The sequence below is a fragment of the Lithobates pipiens genome, unplaced genomic scaffold (genome assembly GCF_037356315.1).
Source record: "Lithobates pipiens isolate NorthernLeopardFrog02 unplaced genomic scaffold, aLitPip1_a1.2 Scaffold_22, whole genome shotgun sequence".
NCBI classification, from domain to species: Eukaryota; Metazoa; Chordata; class Amphibia; order Anura; family Ranidae; genus Lithobates; species Lithobates pipiens.
Genome location: NW_027507784.1, coordinates 28,257,943 through 28,279,325, shown reverse-complemented (window position 1 = coordinate 28,279,325; position 21,383 = coordinate 28,257,943). Strand labels below are relative to the sequence as shown.

Below are 21,383 nucleotides of genomic sequence, written 5' to 3'. Positions count from 1 at the left end.
AGAAGAAGAAGAAGAAGAAGAAGAAGAGAAGAAGAAGAAGAAGAAGAAGAAGAACAACCACCACACATGGAGGTATTGCAGTGAACTTTAGAGTGAGAGCAATAATGCTAGTGCTAGGCCTCCTCTGTAACTAAAAAAACTAGTAATCTGTAATATTTACGCAACATCTTTCACAAAACAATTGGGGTATACATTTTTTTTTTTTTTTTTAAGTCATGTAATTAATTTTTTCCCCAAAGAATTGCGTTCACGAAACTGCTGTGCAAATACCACGCGACAAAAAAAAAAAACTGCAATGTTGGCCATATTATTCCCTAGGGCAGTGATGGCGAACCTTGGCACTCCAGATGTTTTGAAACTACATTTCCCATGAATTCTCATGATGCTCAAATACACTTCAGAGTGCAGGAGCATCATGGTAAATGTAGCTCCAAAACATCAGGGTTGCCAAGGTTCGCCATCACTGCCCTAGGGTCTCTGCTAATAAATGTATGATGTTTTGGGGGGGGTATACATTTTTGTGCAAAAAAATAAAATAAAAACAAACTGATTTAAAAACTTGTAAACAAAAAGTGGCAGAAAAAGGCAGGATCTTCAAGCGGTCATCCTGCAGCTTCACCCACAAACATGTGACCTATGCCTCTCCTTACCTCCTTGTTGGGTGTTGCCCCATCCGGTGACATAACAAATCAGTCCGGCCGGGATCTGGACGCCGGCAGCCAATAAGCGTATGGTGCCCACGCCACTTGTCAAGGTCAGCGGGCTTTTAAGTTTGACCACGGCGACGTCTCCGGAATAGGCGTCTTCGTTGTAGGACGGGTTCTTGTACACGGCTTCGATCAGAACAGACTGTGTGTTGGCATCTGTTGGATTCAGGTTGGTGGTTCCAGCGATGACATCATAATCTGAAATGGCGTGCTCGCTGCCAGAAAAAAAAAAAAAAAAAAAAAAAAAGGCACAAATGAACGCCTTTCATATCCAGCAAGTTCCACTCCTGCTTTTGTGACCATTGGAGAGGCTTGATGGACTGTTAGCTGATGGAAGAGGCCCGTCTACCCAAGACTTAATGGCTCAGTCCATGCATTTCCCAAATGTACCCCCAAATCCTCCCTTATCCCCTCTAGGTCAAGTCCCAGAATTACTTTGACTTGCTCCTGTGGTGAGAATCTATTTTTATTACTCACTGTGGTGTCATATCCCCTATCTGCAGTACACCTCCACCTCCACAAGATGCCGCCAGTCTCCTGGGTTTGATGACGCCCAGATCCATTCCACTCACTTCCTGTTAGCTCAAGCTATCTCGGAGCCGCCACTGGGGGGCACTAGATCAAACCTGCCTGGGCTTCCTATAACCCTGGAAAGCAAGGCGCCAACACGTCATCAGGGGAGGGAGCGCTGCGCTACTACTCTGTGCTGCCACTGAGGATAATTCTTCCAGACTCCTGTCTGTATCAGGTGTGTTATAATAAAAAAAAAAAAAAAAAAAAAAAAGAGAATATCTATATCTATATATCCCCTTTTCTTTATTAGTACAACAGAAAAGAAGAATTTGAAGTAAATATGTGGGCACAAGGTATACTTACGCAGGGAAACAATGGCACGCGGTCAAAATCCACTGAGCAGAGATTATGGAGCCTCCACATGCCGGGTTGCCCAGGTACCTCACATTCACTTGCCAGGGATAACTAGCAATATCTCCATTGAAACCTCCAACAATGCGGTCCTGAACTGTAGAGAGAGAGAACCCATCAGTACCAAAGAGTCATCCACCCCAAAGAACAGAAGGCTGCTTAGGTAAAGACAGCACCATGCATAGCAATTCATAACTTAACCACTTGCCTAACGGGCACTTTCACCCCCTTCCTGCCCGGATCAAATTTTCACTTTTCAGTGCTCTCACACTTTGAATGACAATTGCGCGGTCATGCAATGCTGTACACACATGACATTTTTATCAATTTCTTCACACAAATAGAGCTTTCTTTTGGTGGCATTTACAAATGGGGTTATTTTTTTTATAAAAAAAAAAAAAAAAATATAAGGTTTTTCTTAGTTTGTCAAAATTACAAGCACTGACGAGGTGGCACCAATATGTCACATTGATAAGTGGCACTGATGGGCACCGCTTGTGCTGTATTCAGTGCACTGATTACTAGACACTGGGAAAAAAAAAAAAAAAAAAATAATATATATATATATATTCATTTTGTTTTTTTGCTTTTTTGGAAAATTGAAGATTCTGAATTCAGAAGTTTCATGAATTTTTCACATTTCCGAATTTTCGGAATTCAAAGATTTGAAAGTCCAAAAATTTGAAGAAAAAAAAAAAAAAAAAAAAAAAAAAAAAAAAGAGAAAATCAGTTTAATAACTATTAAATTAACGAGTACAAATTTATCCCAAGTTACAAATTATCTGAAATAACGAATGCCGCATCTAAACAAATTAATAATAGAAGAAGAAGAAGAAGAAGAAGAAGAGAAAGAAGGAAGGAGCAAGAAAGAAGGAAGGAGCAAGAAAGAAGGAAGGAGCAAGAAAGAAGGAAGGAGCAAGAAAGAAGGAAGGAAGGAAGGAAGGAAGGAAGGAAGGAAGGAAGGAAGGAAGGAAGGAAGGAAGGAAGGAAGGAAGGAAGGAAGAAGAGAATAGAGAGAATAGACTAGGAAATAAAATAATAGCATAGAAAGAATATAGAAAAAGTCTTCCAAAATTCGAATAGATTAGAACCAGGGTTATTCTTCACAATGAATTCGGATCGACTCAATATTTTTATATTTGGATTCGATTCCATTGTAAAAATTAGAATCTGGTCAAAAATAAATAAATTAAACGAATTTGGTTACAAATGCAAAAAAATAAAATAAAAAAAAATTGGGCAAATCGATCATAAATTAAAACAAACGTTTTCGTTCTGCACATCTAACATTAGAACTAAGGCTACTTTCACACGGGTGCCTCCATTGGACGGAATCCACTTGCTCGGCGGGGATCTCTCCGCTGTGCAGGCGGGCGACAGGTCTGTCTCTGTGCAGAGCGGAGACAGAGTCTTGCTCTCCTTTATGGGGAGACCGGGTGAAAATGAACCACCTGTGTTTTCATCCGTTCCGATCCGCCAGATCGATGGAAAGTTTGACATTCATCCGTCTGGTTTTGGCGGGCAGGATTGGGGCGGATGGCGGCGTATGTAAGCAGACATGTCACCGCTGACATCCGCCGATCCAGAGGGGTGAATGGAGGTTCTGATCAGGTCCGCCTCAAAAACTGACGGACGGACGGACCTGATCGGAAATCCAATGTGAAAGGGGCCTAAAAAGACAAAGTTTTTTTCCTCCCCAATTTGGATAGAAAAAGGGGAGGGTCAAATCCCCCCGTCAGAGTGTCCCAATGGGAAGATTTCCCTTCATTTCTTGTCCCATATCCAAAACAGGAAGTGAGGAAATCCCCAACCGGCACCAGAACTAGGCTGCCCATTGGAAGATTTCCCCTCTATTCCTGTTCTGGTGACAACACAAAATTTGTGATTTTCCTTCACCTTCGGTGAGAACGGTGAACATACCAGATAGAGGGAGGGGAGGGGGGGGGAATCTCCCTAACAGCGTAGAAGTTCTATGAAACACTTTATAAAACACTCACAGATATGCTCGTTTATTAGGGAAATTGTGTACAGAAAATAAATCCATCCCCAACTTGAGTTATATGGGGGAAAGAAGGGAAAAAAAAAAAAAAAAAAAAAAAAGAAGGGGGAGGGGGGGGGGAAAGAAGGACCATCAGATTAACATCTTCAGATGAGACTTTTATTTTTTATTTTTGTTATTTAATAAAAAAATTAAAAGGGTCATCCCCATAGTATGATGTCACAATAAGTAGCGGAGTGCTTACCTTGAGAAGAAGCAGAATGCAGAGCTGAAAAAAAAAAAATTAAAAAAAAATAAATACACAGATTAGTCACAAGCACGTGTCCATGCAATCAGGTTTATTATGTCTTCTTTAGTTCATCTCATGTGACCGGTTGTAAACCAGTTGGACATGCCGGAAAATATTATAAAATTAATAAAAAAAATTATTATATATATATATATATATACATATACATATACATATACACACACACACACACACACACACACACACACACACACACATACACTTTTTTTTATTATAAAAAATAGAAAGCCTTGCTTAAAAAAAAAAAAAACTTTTTTTTTTTTACATTTATTTGGTCATCTTAAGCAGTGACAGTTATTGGTTATTGCCAAGCAAAAATATTATGTGCGGTGGAAAACACTGCACATCACCTTGAACACACCATCCCCACCGTGAAACATGGTGGTGGCAGCTTTCCTTCAGCAAAAATAAATTGTTGCTTTACATAAAGATATACTAGGCCAGTGATTGTGAACCTTGGCACCCCAGATATTTTGGAACTACATTTCCCATGATGCTCCACTACACTGCACGAGCATCACGGGAAATATAGTTCCAAAACATCTGGGGTGCCAAGATTCACCATCACTGCACTAGGCTATAAGAAGATTGCCAAGACCCTGAAACCGAGCTGCAGCACAGTGGCCAAGAACATACAGCGGTTTAGACATTAAAGCGGGAGTAAACCCGCTTAAGTTTTTTTTTTTCCCCTCTGACCTGCAAGGGAAAAGTTATAATGAGCTAGTATGCACCGCATACTAGCTGTGAGTGTCCGGAGCCGCAATATTGTCACTCCCGCGCACGTGCGCAGGAGATTTCTTTCCAGCAGGGTGTGGCGTCTGCCGGACTTTCAGCCGAGAATCTCCTGTGTGAATGCGCCGCTACAGTCAGGGGCACATTGCGAGGGGGGAATATCTCCTAAACTGTACAGGTTTAGGAGATTATTTTTTTTTTTAACCTACGGGCAAGCCTTACCTGTAGGTTAAACTTACAAAAATGACTATACAACCCTTTTAATGGCTGTGTGTTGAGTTATTTTGAGGGGAAAATTGACACTGTTATACAAGCTGTACACTCACTACTTTACATTGTAGACAAGTGTCATTTCTTCAGTGTTGTCACATGAAAAGATAGAGGAAAAGATTTACAGAAATGTGAGGGGGGAATAGATACAGTAGATACATTTTTATCTAACTAATAAGCTCATTATCCATCTCCCTTAATGGACTTGGCCTTATAAACGCTCCTCACCAGACGTTACAAGAACAAACACTGTAAATGAGTTATGAGAAATCACGCCCAGCCGGTAAAGTTTTATTGCAGCAGATTATAAACCCCGCGGTGTTTGTGGACTTTGAATTACTGTAGAGGGAATATATGGATGAGATCCGGTAAATATTCTCATCTACGAATGTTAAAAGTAAAAGTTACTCAAAACATCTAAAAAAGCAAAGCTGGCCATAAACTACAAGAGATCTCCTTAAATGTTCGGATAAAAGAATGTCTGGCGGGCGGGAGGCAACAGGGCCACCTACAACCCACGTTTCAGCTTGTTTGTTCTCCATTGTTCTCCCCTTTATAGAGCTCTTCTCTCCTCTGCCCTCCAAAGCATCTGATCAAACAAAGATCGATTTGATCAGATGCTGTACAAGCCGGTAGCGGCTTGGAAACGACAAAACAAAACCGGAAGTGATTAAATCCTCACCCAGCAGCAGTACCGTGCACCCCGTAAAGGCGCTGGGCAGTGGTGGTGGGGGCCTTCCATGTCCTGTAGAAGCAAATCGGGAGGCTGTAGGGTTATTCAGACTCATACGAAGGCTTGGTGCACCACCCGCTGTACTCCTGCCAATGGTGCATTTAGGTTTTGTGCTGCTCTAGGCCTGACTAAACTCGTATACCCTCCCCCCCCAATTTAAATTAGACCCACCCATTCCTGTCAAGGACACACCCCTTCATATTTAAGACCCACCCCATCATCTGTACACCACACCCCTTCCTCTTTAGGCTCCACCAATGCAGTGGCTGGTGTGAATGGACCCCAAGCTCATGTGTTGAGAGGCTTTTGCATGCTTCAAGTAGATTTTCCATACCTATGCAAGTCTATTGGAATGTAAAATCTGCATGAAGAAGGACATGAAGGAGGACATGAAGGAGGACAGGTGAATGCAGGTTAGGAGGAGGTCAAGTGCACCTGTCAATGAATTCTGAATGATCACTGAAACATCTCAAACTGATGTCAGAATAAAATGCCAGTGCTAAGTGATAAAGGCAATTCCAATGGTGGAGTTGCTCATATTCACTTGCTAAAAAAAAATAAAAAAATAAATACCAATCAATGATGTCACAATGGGCCAGCAGATAGGGTTGGGCTAAATAAATATTTGTTTATATTATTGTACATGCAATTCTGATCTGACCACAAAAGGGTACCGCTCTTGGTGCCATTTATTCCAGGAGGATCACCAGGGATGTGGACCTGCTCAACTAGCGTTCCATTTGATGGCGGTCATGTGATAAACCAGCTTCATAGTCAAAGAATTAGGAGACTCAATCAGGCCCCAAAAAAAAAAAAAAAACCCAAAATGTGTCAGACATTTTAACCTGTGTATGTTTAATTGTTTAATTACAATTCACTTTGATAAATAAAAACCAGGAGTAACTGACATAAAGAGGTTCCTATAGAGAAAAACCCAAGACAAATCAGCAGCTTGCAAAAAATGGGGAAAAAAATAAATAAAAAAAAAATAAAAAAAAATAAAAGAAGAAGAAGGGGGGGGGGGGGGGGTGAGTATACTTTACATCCAGAAGACTAAAAACGCCCTGATATTTTCATGACACCAACACCAGAGCTCTCAAGACTTAACCCCATCAATTCCATTCCAGGACAACAGGTAAATCCATTAAGTAATGACTCACAAGGAAGTAATCCCGTAATCACTTTATATATCTCTTAAGCTATCAAGCAGGACGGAAACCGCCTAAATGCCCCACTCAGGAGTTGTCCTTGAGAATGCAAAGAAAAAAAAAAAAAAAAAAACAAACAAACACCCTCTGCTGCCATGCCTGGGGGGGGCTTCTCTTCTCTCTTTGCGCTACTGACACAGGAGAGCCCTGGCGGGCGCCGATACTAGTAAGCGCGGCTGCTCGTCTCTTCGAATGTCAAGCCAGTCACAGGCTGGTATTATAAATACTGGCAGCAGTGTAGCCGCTTTATGGGGGTGCCAGACCGATTTTCCTCCTGGACCCTGCCCCCCCTGCCCCCAGTCTGCCCCATTATACTGGCGCTACACAAAGTATAGCGGAAGCCAGCAGTGACTCTTCGTGCAGGGAGCTGGGAGTAGGCTCTTTTTTTTTTTTCTCTCTCATGTGGGGGGCAGCTCCCCCCCCCCCATCCCCTGCAAAGTGCTGGCCTAGGCCAAGATACAGCATCGACTCCAGCCCATCTAATACCAATACTCCCAAGTTCCAGTCTTTGTCTCCTCACCTTGACATTTGTGCCCTTCCACTGCCCCTGCAGGCCTTGTCTCAACTTCCAGGGGTGCTTGGATGGGATATGCCACCCTTGTCGCCTTGGGCTCCTCATACAGGTATAAGATAGTGAGGCTGCTCTTTGCACAAGCAGGATACCCACCACCAGGGAGCCCAAAGCGTGGAATCCACATGTAAAAAAGTCCAATGGGAACAACAGACCAAAAAAGGAGTCCGAAGTCTAATGCCACATACACACGATCGGAAAATTCGGCCAGCAAAAGACAGAGGAGAGCTTTTCGGCTGAAAATGTGACCGTGTGTACGCTCCATTGGAAGTTTTGCTGGCCGAATTTCTGCCAGCAAAAAATTAAAAGCATGTTCTCAAATCCCGATCGTGTGTGGCAATTCTGACGCGCAAAATTCCTACGCATGCTCGGAAGCATTGAACTTCATTTTCTCGGCTCGTCGTAGTGTTGTACGTCACCGCGTTCTTGACGGTCGAAAGTTCAGCGAACTTTTGTTTGACCGTGTGTATGCAAGCCAAGCTTGAGCGGAATTGCGTCGGAAAAAACCATCATAGCTTTCGTCACTGTAATAATAACACTGGCTGAGAAGGGGTTCACCTCTAGGGGCAATCAAGGAGGTTAACTGCATGCCCAGCAATGGGAAATGTGTGCTGATTTTTAAATACAGATCTCTTGGTTTCTTATCCCTGCTGACCTCCAATGATAGCCAGGGATTCCCTCAGACTTCCTGTTTGGATATGGGACAGGAAGTGAAGGGAAATCTCCCCAATGGGACACACAACCCCCCCCCCCCCCACACACACACACACGTCCTTACAGGGGTTATAGTTCCCCCTTACTCCCTATTCAAAATGGGGGGTGCCCCTAGTTTTACTCTAATGATCTGGAAGATGAAATGCCCAGAAGCAACTAAGCAGTGGCACATTCTGGGCACACAGAATATGTCGAGCCCTGAGGAAGGGGGGTGGAGTGTCTGTAGTACCCCTGAAACGTGTTTTTTTTTTTTTTTTTAAATGTGTCGTATTGTGAACAAAGACCTTCATTAGAAGACTTTGGACTCCTTCACGCCGGCCCTCTCATTGGACAAAAAGGATCCTAAAGGCAGCGTGAGAAAGTGATGTGTACTGCAGGAGGAGGTCAAACAAGAGAAGAATAGCAGCGATAATGAGTGATTCCAGCAGTCTGGATCTGTACACAGTCTTATCTCCGATCTATTTGTTCCGGGTATACAGAGATGTGTAAAGAGCTCAGGGGGGGGGGGGGGAGGGCCGATCATTAAACCCCAGACAGTCTGTGGCGGCGAAGCGACATTTTAAAAAGCACAACAACTGCAGGCATGGAGGAACGTCTGAGAACTCTAACAGAAGAGTTCCCTCAATATACTTCTGTACTTTACAGGGGATTGCAGACACTTGGCCTACAGCTCTGGGCAGAGCTGGGAACACTTTCTGTAGTTGGCCATTTCATTGAACTGAATGGGGAGCCTAATGAGCTTGTAAGGGGGGTGCAGCTCTGTAGGATGGTTATAGGGAAGTGTGACCCCACTGGGAAAGTGTTGGAGGAAGGATCTGCAGGAAAGATTTACTGCCCAGCATATAGAATGAGGCATAGCCTGGAGTGTGTGACGTTCTGCACAGCGTCTACAGTACAGTGGTCAGAATTATTCCACTTATGTACGTGTATGAGTAGGTTATGTATTGTAGGTTTCGTACCCCTTGAAAAATTTCCCACATTTCGTGATGTTACAACCAAAAACGTAAATGGATTTTATTGGGATTTTATGTCATAGACCAACACAAAGTGGCACAAAGTTGTGAAGGGGAAGGAAGGAAAATGATAAAAATAGTTTAACATTTTTTTTTTTTTTTTTTTTACAAATATGCATTTGTATGGCGCCCCCCAGAGTCAAAACTTTGTAGAACCCCCTTTCTCTGCAATTACAGCTTCAAGTCTTTTTGGGGATGTCTCTACCAGCTTTGCACATCTAGAGAGGGACATTTCTGCCCATTCTTCTTTGCAGAATATTTCAAGCTCTGTCAGATTGGATGGAGAGCGTCTGTGAACAGCAATTTTCAAGTCTTGCCACAGATTTTCAATTGGATTTAGGTCTGGACTGTGACTGGGCCATTCTAACACATGAATATGCTTTGATCTAAACCAGGGATATGCAATTAGCGGACCTCCAGCTGTTGCAAAACTACAAGTCCCATCATGCCTCTGCCTCTTGGTTTCATGCTTGTGGCTGTAAGAGTCTTGCTATGCCTCATGGGAGTTGTAGTTCTGCAACAGCTGGAGGTCCGCTAATTGCATATCCCTGATCTAAACCATGCCTTTGTAGCTCTGGCTGTATGTTTTGGGTCGTTGTCCTGCTGGAAGGTGACCCTCCGCCCCGGTCTCAAGTCTTTTACAGACTAATGCTGCGTACACACGATCGGAATTCCGGACAGAAAGACTGATGAAAGCTCTTCATTGGAAAATGCGACTGTGTGTACGCTCCATCGGAATTTAGCTGTCCGAATTTACGCCAGCCAAATTCCGATCGTGTGTATGCAAATTCCAACACGCCAAAACTCACGCATGCTCAGATTCAACTAGGAGATGGAAGCTATTGGCTACTAGCTATAGAACTTATTTTTTCTAGTCCCGTCGTACGTCACCATGTTCTAAATGATCGGAATTTGGTGTGACCGTGTGTAAGCAAGACAGCTTGAGCGGAATTCCATCGGGAAAATCATCAGAGCTTTTTCCAACGAGAATTTCCGATCGTGTGTATGTGGCACAACAGGTTTTCTTCTAAAATTGCCCTGTATTTGGCTCCATCCATCTTCCCATCAACTCTGACCAGCTTCCCTGTCCCTGCTGAAGAAAAGCATCCCCACCACATGATGCTGCCACCACCATGTTTCACAGTGGGGATGGTGTGTTCAGGGTGATGTGCAGTGTTAGTTTTCCACCACACACAGCGTTTCGCTTTTAGGCCAAAAAGTTCAATTTTGGTCTCATCTGATCAGAGCACCTTCTTCCACATGTTTGCTGTGTCCCCCACATGGCTTCTCGCAAACTGCAAATGGGACTTCTTTCAATGTCTTTCATCTTGTCACTCTTCCATAAAGGGCAGATTTGTGGAGAGACGACTAATAGTTGTCTTGTGGACAGATTCTCCCTCCTGAGCTGTGGATCTCTGCAGCTCCTCCAGAGTAAGGCTGGATTCACACCTATGGCATTTTTTGTTCTTTTTTGCAGATTTGCACTACAGAACGTGTTCCATAGGAAACCATCTTAAATGGACTGTATTGCAAATCTGCAAAAAGCACTAAAACTGCCATAGGTGTGAATCCAGCCTTACCATGGACCTCTTGGCTGCTTCTCTGATGAATGCTCTCCTTGCCCGGCTGGTCAGTTTAGGCGGACGGCCATGTCTTGGTTGGTTTGCGGTTGTGCCATACTCTTTCCATTTTCCGATGAGGGATTGAACAGAGCTGCGTGAGATGTTCAAAGCTTGGGAGATTTATTTTTTATAACCTAACCCTGCTTTATACTTCTCCACAACGTTATCCCTGACCTGTCTGGTGTGTTCCTTGGCCTTCACGATGCTGTTTCTTCACTAAGGTTCTCTAACAAATCTGAGGGCTTCACAGAACAGCTGTATTTATACTGAGATTAGATTACACACAGGTGGACTCTATTTACTAATTAGGTGACTTCTGAAGGCAGTGGGTTCCACTAGATTTTAGTTAGGGGGGTATCAGAGTAAAGGGGGCCGAATACAAAATGCACGTCACACTTTTCACATTTGTTAAAAAGTTTTGAAAACCATTTAATCATTTTCCTTCCACTTCACAATCATGTGCCACTTTGTCATGTTACAACCAAAAACGTAAATGTATTTTATGTGATGGACCAACACAAAGTGTGGACAATTTCAAGGGGGTTGAATACTTTTTCAAGGCACTGTACTGCATGTAATCTACTCCACAGTCTGAATTATGTGTAATGTACTACATAGCATAAGTCCGGAGTGTGTAATGTACTGTAGAGTGCTCAGGAATGTCACCTACAGCATAAATACAGTATATAAATCACACCTCCTAACATTTTGAGATGGGAATAAGGGACACCTACCAGCAAACGTATGTAGGCATAGGACACACCCCCACTTAAAGGAGAATTAACCCAAGAAAAGGGATAATTAAATTCACAAGGGCTTTTTTTTTACCACTACTATTCCTTTATATTGGCTTTTAAAAATGTAGAAAATGCGCCAATTCTGAATTTGCATGAAATGTTTAGCGCTGGCAAACCCTTTTTGAAAGATAAAAAGTGCATTTTATATACAACTATATAGATAAGACCAACATGAGGGACAAGGGAGGGACAGAGGGACATTGCTCCAAATCAGGGACAGTTAGGAGCTATGGGTAATAGAGGACTTCCCTTCCAATACAACGACTATGGTATAGCTGCTGGATGTGTACTTCTTCATATATAGTGATGCAGCAAATTGGATCCTGAAGAGAAAAATGATAATCTCAACGTGTAACCCAGTGTTAGCTCCCCCAATATTGCAACACTCCCATTGGCATATCGTGCCATGATCTGTGTATTTTGTACAATACTGATAACTAATTAGGTTACATTAGCAACGCCGACTGTTTCCTGGTAGAGTGCCGCCTGAGATTTCCCAGGAACCCGTGTCATGTAGATGGAGGCAGCGTGCCAAAGACGCAGCTCCCGGGCACTGACACACCCCAGAAGGCTGCCAACTCACATGCTGGAACCACAAATGCCACACCTCAATAAGACCTCTCCACTTCCAACAACACCACCATTGACCAACCAGAAATTTTAAACTGAAAGCGTTTCTGATTCCAAAGCTTTTTTTTTTTTTTTTTTTTTTTTTATTTCTATGAGACAACCGTTGTCACTGGGACAGGAAGTGATGGGAAATTTCCATTTGTATAGTTGTCACCACAACAGAAAGATCTATCCTGGTGACAAGGGCTTGTGTACATGTGCAGCAGGGACTACCGCTCTTCTGAAAAGCGATTTGTTGCTTGGATTGTCTTTCAGAGGTGTCCGACGGGCAGCGAGGAGGTAACGTCACCTCTTTACTGCCCAACTTAACCCTATAATTGTCGTACTACTGCGCCACAGTCGCATGCACTGCACACAGCGTGTCCCCACAGGACTGAATTAGTCGCACTCGGCGGCGGCATCTCTCCGAAAGTTCTTAAAAGTCCCAACCTTTTTTTTCTATATATGTACCCAATTAGGGATGGAGATTCACATATTTCTCATTTAAAGTCCAGAAACCCTTTTCCTTTCTCTTTCTCTGAAAACGACATGCTGTTTTAAAGTTTTGCCTTGGCATATGTACGTCCATCAGCAGTTTTTATGTTAGTGTTCAGGAAGGTAGAGGGTGGTAAAACCACGGCTCAACCGCCTGGTTTTACTGCCCACTGGCTGTACGCGTGAACCAAGCCTCAAGCCTCGTCCACACACAATCAGATGAATATTAGTCTGTTTTTTTCTTGCATGCGAGTCTCATAACAAAAAGTGTTACTCAGCGTATGACAGAATACGACTTCAGAAGTGATGTCATGTGTTGAATCGATTTGTAAAGTTTTAATTTGGTCTCCAAACATGCGTAGTCTTGCGCAATTTTTTATTTTTTTTTCGGATGAAAACAAATGTCGGACGTTATGTTCACGTGAGATAAAAATTTTATAGCCTGCAACTTCAGCTTTTGTCGTCCGAAAAGTCAGAATCGGCAGTCAAAAGCACTATACTAAAGGATCAGAAAATCTGCAGATTTTTCGTCGTAGGAAATTTTATTTCCGATGTTCTTATCGTGTGTATGGGCCTTAGGAGGGGCGTCATTGGGGAGACTTCCTGTTGATCTCTTAAAACAGAAAAAAAAAAGTCCCTACTGATCCATACAAAGCACCCGGACATTTCCCCATTCCCTGCTCTATCCAAGACAAAGTTTTGGCTTTGGAGACGCTCCGTTTCAGCATCCTGTGTGATCCGCTTTACGATTGGTGGGAGAAGGATGTCCCTTCTCTAGCCTTACTGGCCCACTATGTGGTTTGCCCGATAACCGTCTGATGGGCCCCCTTCCTTACCGGACCAGTGCCATGGCACAGTCTGCAACCAGTTATGAATCCTAGGCTGAATGTTAGTTAGCTGCTTACTACAATCCACATATCGGGGACAAGGACTTCCCTCCATCTCTTTCTTTCATTTCACCTACATTGCAGTAACAGCTCACACCCATCCAATGGAATATCATAGGACACCATCTATGAGCAACACACTTTACATCAGCCTCTCGTTACCTTTAAACGCAGAGGAACCCTGGAAATAATTTTCTGGTGTCAGGAAACCCCGGGTAATATTTAGCATAGAGGTAGGGGGCCCCCCCTTGCGTTGGCGGCCAGCGTAGAGGTAGGGCTCTCCCCCCTTGCGTTGGCAGCCAGCGTAGAGGTAGGGCTCTCCCCCCTGGCGTTGGCAGCCAGCGTAGAGGTAGGGCTCTCCCCCCTTGCGTTGGCAGCCAGCGTAGAGGTAGGGCTCTCCCCCCTTGCGTTGGCAGCCAGCGTAGAGGTAGGGCTCTCCCCCCTTGCGTTGGCAGCCAGCGTAGAGGTAGGGCTCTCCCCCCTTGCGTTGGCAGCCAGCGTAGAGGTAGGGCTCTCCCCCCTTGCGTTGGCAGCCAGCGTAGAGGTAGGGCTCTCCCCCCTTGCGTTGGCAGCCAGCGTAGAGGTAGGGCTCTCCCCCCTTGCGTTGGCAGCCAGCGTAGAGGTAGGGCTCTCCCCCCTTGCGTTGGCAGCCAGCGTAGAGGTAGGGCTCTCCCCCCTTGCGTTGGCAGCCAGCGTAGAGGTAGGGCTCTCCCCCCTTGCGTTGGCAGCCAGCGTAGAGGTAGGGCTCTCCCCCCTTGCGTTGGCAGCCAGCGTAGAGGTAGGGCTCTCCCCCCTTGCGTTGGCAGCCAGCGTAGAGGTAGGGCTCTCCCCCCTTGCGTTGGCAGCCAGCGTAGAGGTAGGGCTCTCCCCCCTTGCGTTGGCAGCCAGCGTAGAGGTAGGGCTCTCCCCCCTTGCGTTGGCAGCCAGCGTAGAGGTAGGGCTCTCCCCCCTTGCATTGGCGGCCAGCGTAGAGGTAGGGCTCTCCCCCCTTGCATTGGCGGCCAGCGTAGAGGTAGGGCTCTCCCCCCTTGCATTGGCGGCCAGCGTAGAGGTAGGGCTCCCCCCCCTTGCATTGGCGGCCAGCGTAGAGGTAGGGCTCCCCCCCCTTGCGTTGGCAGCCAGCGTAGAGGTAGGGCTCCCCCCCCTTGCGTTGGCAGCCAGCGTAGAGGTAGGGCTCCCCCCCCCTGCATTGGCGGCCAGCGTAGAGGTAGGGGCCCCCCCCCTTGCATTGGTGGCCAGCGTAGAGGTAGGGCCCCCCCCTTGCGTTGGGGGCCAGTGTGGATTTTAGTTACAAAGTAGGCGAGGTTGAAAAAAGTCCAACCTATGTGTGCGATTATATGTCAGTATTACATTGTATATCTCTGTATGTTGTGGTCATTCAGGTGCTTCTCTAATAGTTTTTTTTAAACTATTGATGCCCCCCCCCCCCCCCCCCCGCTGAGACCACCACTTGTGGAAGGGAATTCCACATCCTTGCTGCTCTGACAGTAAAGAACCCTCTACGTAGTTTTAGGATAAACCTCTTTTCTTCCAATTTTAATGAGTGACCACGTGTCTTGTTAAACTCCCTTCTGCAAAAAAAAGAAAAGTTTTATCCCTATTGTGGGGTCACCAATATATTTGTAAATCTAAATCATATCCCCTCTCAAGCGCCTCTTTTCCGGAGAGAATAAGTTCAGCGCTCACAACCTTTCCTCATAACTAATATCCTCCAGACCCCCAGCGGTGGCCAGCGGCGAGGATAGGGCCCCACTGGTGGCCAGCGGCGAGGATAGGGCCCCACTGGTGGCCAGCAGGAGAAGCAGAAATTGCTCCTTGCACAAGGAACCCCGGGTTGAGAAAGGCTGCCGTGTACCATTTTCAAAGCCATTGCTGGTGCCACACAGACTATCTGACCAATCAGAAATCAACAACCAGTTCAAAATTTCCTACATAAAAAAAAAAAAAAAAAAAAAAAAAAAAAAAAAAAAAAAAAGGTACAACGGCTCAGATCAGGTTACATTACACTTGAGTCAGTCCTCACATTCCACCTCGGCTAATCTGTAATCGCTGTTATTACTCAACACGTCAAAGTCAACAAAATACAGAAGGAAATTATGATTGTTGTAAATTATTATTATTGATGAATCTGACCATCCCCCATCATCAGGACAGGATCAGACAGCCTGGGATCTATAATAGACAGAACTAGATCTGCTCCAGATATTGATTTTTTTGGGATGATGAAACAACGATTGTCTGAAATATTTTTATAGACAAATCGATATGAGATCTGTTGTCCGGGGAAGTCCATAGAGGTCACACACCACCTTCAGATGTACAACCATTATTGGGGTGCATCACCCCATGGCTCTGTGGAGGTCAGAGCTGCCCCCCACACACACGGCTTAGATCAGCAGGAATCTGGCGACATTCGAGCTGTGGGAGGCCCTGTTGGCCAAAAAAAAGTTGGATCTAAAAATCGACTGACCCGGGGAGGAAAATCATTGGCTCTTTCAGATGGAATGAGGGACTCACCGCTGCTATCTGAATACAATAGCTGGAAGGTGGAGATTTCTCCGTTCATCATGGATGGGGGGGGTCATTGCTTTCATTGAACAAGAGAAACCTAAATATAAGTATGACCTGCCATACACTATACAATCTCCTTCAGGGCTAGCATCAACTAAAGTAGTGAAAGGGCCTCCCCGATTTGATGCAAATGAATGAATATATTGTATTGTTTAGGTCTGTCATCCCATTACATAACCGTCAGTAGATCTAAAAAGGAGATTGTACAATTAGATTGTATAGGGTATGGCCAGCTTTATGCACACCACACATTTACAATTTGATTGTTCACTCTGCTTTAGGGTCCCCATGCAGCCTGGCCGTGCAATCTTGGTAGGGTCCCCATGCAGCCTGGCCGTGCAATCTTGGTAGGGTCCCCATAGAGCCTGGCCGTGCAATCTTGGTAGGGTCCCCATAGAGCCTGGCCGTGCAATCTTGGTAGGGTCACCATGCAGCCTGGCCGTGCAATCTTGGTAGGGTCACCATGCAGCCTGGCCGTGCAATCTTGGTAGGGTCACCATGCAGCCTGGCCGTGCAATCTTGGTAGGGTCACCATGCAGCCTGGCCGTGCAATCTTGGTAGGGTCACCATGCAGCCTGGCCGTGCAATCTTGGTAGGGTCACCATGCAGCCTGGCCGTGCAATCTTGGTAGGGTCACCATGCAGCCTGGCCGTGCAATCTTGGTAGGGTCACCATAGAGCCTGGCCGTGCAATCTTGGTAGGGTCACCATAGAGCCTGGCCGTGCAATCTTGGTAGGGTCACCATGCAGCCTGGCCGTGCAATCTTGGTAGGGTCACCATAGAGCCTGGCCGTGCAATCTTGGTAGGGTCACCATAGAGCCTGGCCGTGCAATCAATTTTAGGCTTACCAAATCTATGTCATAAAGACAAACCCAATCTATCCAATTAGGCAGACCCTTGTACTACATAGTTGTTGATAGATCGATCCTATAAAGCAGACTGTAAAATGTGTAGCGCTCTTTAGATCTATAATTTACAACACACCTTACAGTCCGATTCTCCAATCGCCTTTAGATCTACCAATAACGATGTAGAGCAAGGTCCTGCCCAACTGGATGATTTAGGTAGGTCCTCGTTTTATGGTTTTTGATTTTGTCGTATATGGTGACCCTACCCGATTGAATCGTTCAGGTGGGTTACAAAGTTCTAGTAGATCTGACAGAGGCTACAAGCTTAGTTCCCCCCCCTCCTCAATCGATGTACAATTTGATCAAATCTGCAAACAATCGAATAGCCATACATTTTTCTTCCACTCAATTTAGAATCCGCTTTTGATCGGATTCGATTGGCCAAGGTGGAGTATTATTAATCGTTTTGCACTGATCGCTAGCACCAGGCAGGGCAAAAGGGGCAGCTGCCCTGGGCCCTGTCATTGTTAAGGGACCCAAAGCAGCTGCCTCATACTTGGCAACTATCCTGGTTTAAATTCCCTAATCCCTTGAGGTTTTAGTCCTGTGCTGTGTCCTGATATCTCAGTGTGAAGTGCTACTAATGCTGCCCAGCTCTGCCCTATTGTTTACAGATGACTCACCTGCAGACACTGTGTTTACATGCCAATTACCGGCATTCATATGTAAATAGTGGAGGCCGGCGGCATTGATATGTATATCATGCCCCCCTGAGGTCATATCCACAGTAATCTCTAGCAACCAAGCAACAAGCAGAAATCATGTGCTGTAACCACTAGCTACTAATCAGTGAGCCCTAATGTGTGCTGTAACCTCTAGCAACCGGTCAGTGAGCGGTAATGATACACTGTAACCTCTGGCAACCAATCGCAATAGCTGCCTGATCTGATTCAGCAAACTGATTTTGAGTCTAGCTGCTATTTATTGTATGTCTCAGAGCAGGTGGAGAACAAAACCGTATGGGGGAGGGCCCCAAGAAAAGTTTTGCCCAGGGTCCAATCAATATTAAAGACGGCCCTGACACCAGGCTCATGAATACAACTGTATTTCGATGAGATTACATGGTGGAAAGAGAGACGCAGTCAGTTCCATCGCATCTCAGCAATTGATCGAAATACACTTCCCCATGTGTGGCAAATTGATCGTATGGGTTGCAAAAACAATCAAGCGATGGTGTTGCGCTCCAATGTGAACTGCGATAATATAAAAATACCCACTTACAACATGGATATGGGACAAAAAATAAAAATATTATAATAATAATAATAAAATATATATATATATATATATATATATATATATATATATATATATATACACATATACACACACACACAACTAATTATGAAATTAATCGATTACTATTTTCATAATCAATTAATCGGCCACTAACATAATGCGATAGCAAAAAAAAAAAAAAAACTAAAATTAACCCTTTATAGTACAAAAAGAGCAAATCGCTACTGTAAATATTTTCACTGTCCCATAGTAATAAAATTAACCCCTTACGGTAGCGATTTGCTCTTTTTTGTACAAATTTTTGTTTTTTTAACCCCATTATGTTACTAAACATCTCAGGCCTGGGTCACCCCTCTGTGTTTTTTGCAGAAACACACTACAGTTCATTTACATGGTTTCCTATGGGACACATTCACATCCATGATTTTTTTCAGCTGCTGCGTATTTGGAAAAGACAAGGACTTTGTTTTCTTTTTTTTTTTAAACGCAAAAAAAAAAAAAAAAAAAAAAAAAGGTGCCATTTTGTTTTTTTGGTTCAATATACTTCAATGGAGAAGCTGCAGAAAAGCATGCAATAATGTGTTTTTTGCGGCAATTTGTGTTTTTCAATCTGCCCAACAACAAATTTCCTTTTTTTCCCCCCCCCCCTTTTCTTCTTTTAAGGTTATTAATCGAAACAATAAAATCGACCAACTAATCAATTATGAAAATAATCGTTAGTTGCAGCCCTAAATTTATATATATATATATATATATATATATATATATATATATATATATATATATATATATATATTTATTAATATATTGTCCCATACCCGTGTCCATGTTGTAAGTGGGTATTTAAAATTATCGCAGTTCACATTGAAGCGAAACACCATCGCTTGATTGTTTTTGCAAATATTTTTTTTTTGGGTAGTGTTTGGCCCATACGGTGGTTGCAGCACCATTGACCATTATTTATTCATATTCCATTGGAGAGCAGGAATAACTATTCTCTTTATTGATCGTATGGGTTGTCAGGAAAAGATTGGATCTCTTCCAATAGGAAGAGATCAATCAGAAAATGATATTGATGTGTGTATGGCCACCATAGTTTGTACGGTCAGATTGTGAAGTGTATGGCGGACTTGTTTTCTCAGTGAGGCCTCATCAATCGTGTATTCTTCCTTCAAAATCGATTCCGATCATATATTTCACACACACACACACACACACACACACACACACACATCTGTAGATGTCGGTCATTGCATACTTCAGTACGCAGCAGCTGGTGTCTCTCTAAGAGGCCATCGTCACGTCAACACACGCCCAAAACCTCTAAAAAACAACTCGACTCTGCTCTTCCAACAGATCGATCGGTAAACAAAAAAATAAACAAATAAATAAATAAAAAGGAAGTCAAGTGCAATCGATGAATAATCAAAAAGCCAATTAAACTAAATTGAATTTTGCATAAAGCTCAATCTGGTTACTTCAATTAGACCAAAGTAATGCCAAAGCACCAGCACTTACCTGCTAGGAGGACGAGAAAACGGTGTAGAAATGTTCCCATCGCTGACATTTAGATCCCCCTCACCTTATGAGGGTCCAGCCAACCGGTGGGGGGGTTCAGGGAAGAGTATCAGAAAAGATACAGGTATAAGGCACAGGGATGTAAATTCTGGGACCCAGGTAGGTAGGTAAGTAGATGTCTTGGGGTCAGGTGGATGTCTAGTCCAGAGGTCTTGGGCAGCTACGTAGAAAGGGGCCCTGTCCAGAGCTCAGGTAGATATCTTGCCCGGAGGGGGTCAGGTAGGTCTCTACTCCAGGTGAGTTCTTTCTCGGGATCCAGGCAGAGATGGATGGGGTCAGTGTCACCCAACTCAGCAGTTTCAGGAATGTGAACAGGTGGATAGAAGTGGTTTCACCTGAGAAGCCGACCTAACCTGTTCCTGAAAATTCCCCGCCTCCCGTCCTCCTCCTCCTCCTCCTCCCCCTCCTCCTCCTTCTTCTTCTGTACTGGGAGCGCAACTATTTACCAACATACACCTCAGCATTACCATTGTTACCACAGTGCCCAAGTTATAGATTGTCAGCTTTGTGGGGGAGTGGGCTTGTTAGATAGTAGGTGCAAAATGTGGAAGCAAATATGAAACCTTTCTATCTGATTGCTCTTTTGGGATTGTTAAATGCTTGTCGTGTTTGTTCAAATCAGCCAATACAATAGAATACAATACAGGACATATCAGAAGGGAAATGGACTTTTATCTGGTATCAGAGGAAGTTATTGGAGAGGCACCAGGGGTGGACTGACAACTCATGGGGCCCCCGGGCAATAGGAGATTATGGGGCCACACAGTATACACACACACAGTATACACATACAGTATACACAGACATGTTTCTATTGGCTGAGAAGGTACTGGAGAGGTGGGGCAGCTATAATCTTGGGGTTTTTAGACCAAAAGGATGTCGGTAAGGGACATTTCAGAGACAGATGTAAAAAAAAAACCACAAATTTTTACATACTGTCTCTGGTTTTACTGAGGCTGGCAACCCCGATGGGGCCCCCTAGTGGCTCGGGGCCCTCGGGCAGTGCCCGAGTGGTAGAGTTGCCACCTCATCCCTTTAAACCAGAACACATATTAATTACACAGGTTCTGAGGCTAATTAAATGCAGATAAGGCACCAAGTGAGTTTAATTACCTCCTTAATCAGCCTCAGAACCTGTGTAATTAATATGTGTTCGGGTTTAAAGGGATGAGGTGGCAACCATACCGAGTGGCCCAATGGTCAGTCCGCACCTGAGAGGCACACCACCTTAAAACTGAGCTTTTAATTTTTGCCAGATGTTGTGCCCATTATGAGGGGTTCCCACCTTCCCTGTGTTGAATTCCCGGGTCTGTACACCTGCTGCGCCCATTATGAGGGGTTCCCACCATCCCTGTGCTGAGTTCCTGGGTCTGTACACCCGCCGTGCCCATTATGAGGGGTTCCCACCATCCCTGTGCTGAGTTCCTGGGTTTCTACACCTGCTGTGCCCATTATGAGGGGTTCTCACCATCCCTGTGCTGAGTTCCCGGGTCTGT

At 44.4% G+C, this 21,383-nt stretch overlaps 1 protein-coding gene across 1 annotated transcript in view; it reads right to left on the bottom strand.

The window, feature by feature from the left end:
• Positions 1-20,243, bottom strand: part of LOC143923490 (prostasin-like) — a gene marked incomplete in the record, with an annotated part of 25,906 nt that extends 5,663 nt beyond the window's left edge. The window contains 4 exon segments of the mRNA XM_077447181.1: positions 651-922; positions 1,584-1,728; positions 3,875-3,898; positions 19,828-20,243. Coding sequence (XP_077303307.1) covers positions 651-922; positions 1,584-1,728; positions 3,875-3,898; positions 19,828-19,876 — 490 coding nt within the window.
• Between the last annotated feature and the right edge of the window lie 1,140 nt (positions 20,244-21,383).